The sequence below is a fragment of the Histoplasma capsulatum genome, genomic scaffold, assembly GCF_000149585.1.
Source record: "Histoplasma capsulatum NAm1 scaffold_266 genomic scaffold, whole genome shotgun sequence".
NCBI classification, from domain to species: Eukaryota; Fungi; Ascomycota; class Eurotiomycetes; order Onygenales; family Ajellomycetaceae; genus Histoplasma; species Histoplasma mississippiense.
This window is the reverse complement of record NW_001813716.1, coordinates 1-866: the sequence shown is the minus strand read 5'-3', so window position 1 is coordinate 866 and position 866 is coordinate 1. Positions and strand designations below refer to the sequence as shown.

Sequence of the window (866 nt, the reverse complement as noted above, 5' to 3'; positions counted from 1 at the left end):
TTGTCTTGTGGGGGGGGAGAGGCAGCCCTAAGTCCGAGGCATATAAAGCCAGGCCTCCTCCCACTTTTCCCTCGCTCGATCTTCTCTTTTCCCTCACAAAGGTCACCCAAGCTTTGCAGACCATCCGACGCCACAGTTCCATCATGAGTACCCGGACAACTCGAACTCGTAAGATTGAGGAATCAGAGACTGGCCCAGTGGATAGTAGAGGCGGCAGTGGTTCAAGTTCTGCCACAGGTGCAACAGAAACTCCCATCATCCTATTGATAACGAGTCGTAACTGACATCTGGACGCAGAAAACAACGATATTGACCAAGCAACCATGACCGATATGGTCCAGCAGCAGTCTGTTGAGTCTCGGGAAAACATCTCCCCGAGCTCTACTGGCTCAACGAGACCGACATCTCCGGTGCAGGCAACACGCACTTGAGAATAGACAGCCCACGGGGCTGTACGTTGTGAAAAAAGCGTTGCCGGGGAAGCCATCCATACACGGTGTCATTGATGGAGAAAAATGGTTGACTTGGGCCTTGCACTGTTGGCGCATGCGCAGTTTGCTCTTTTTGCCATCGCGGAAGAAGCTGAAGATGGGTCAGCGTCTGATTAGCGGTAAATCCGACAGAGCATCAATATCGGGCTCTCCCTCAGCCTTACCCTTTCTCCTTCTGCTTTGGGATGCAGTCCGATATCATTTGATTCTGAACGGGACTTGGGTTTTGACTTGATGAAATAAAATCTTCACCCGACGGCGTTTTGCCTGGGAGAATAAAAAAGGCAGACCCAGGGTGTCCGTGACCAGGTGGCGGTGACTCGCCCGGGACCTGGGCTATATGGGGAATACATATTGAAATATAAATATTGGCGG

The 866-nt window shown here is 51.5% G+C and overlaps 1 protein-coding gene across 1 annotated transcript; it reads left to right on the top strand.

The window, feature by feature from the left end:
* Positions 1-143: 143 nt before the first annotated feature.
* On the top strand, positions 144-431 carry HCAG_09345 (predicted protein; the record flags this gene model as incomplete). Its single annotated transcript, XM_001535694.1, has 2 exons — positions 144-237; positions 298-431. 2 exons carry the CDS (start codon positions 144-146, stop codon positions 429-431), a joined length of 228 nt encoding a protein of 75 aa, XP_001535744.1.
* Positions 432-866: the final 435 nt, after the last annotated feature.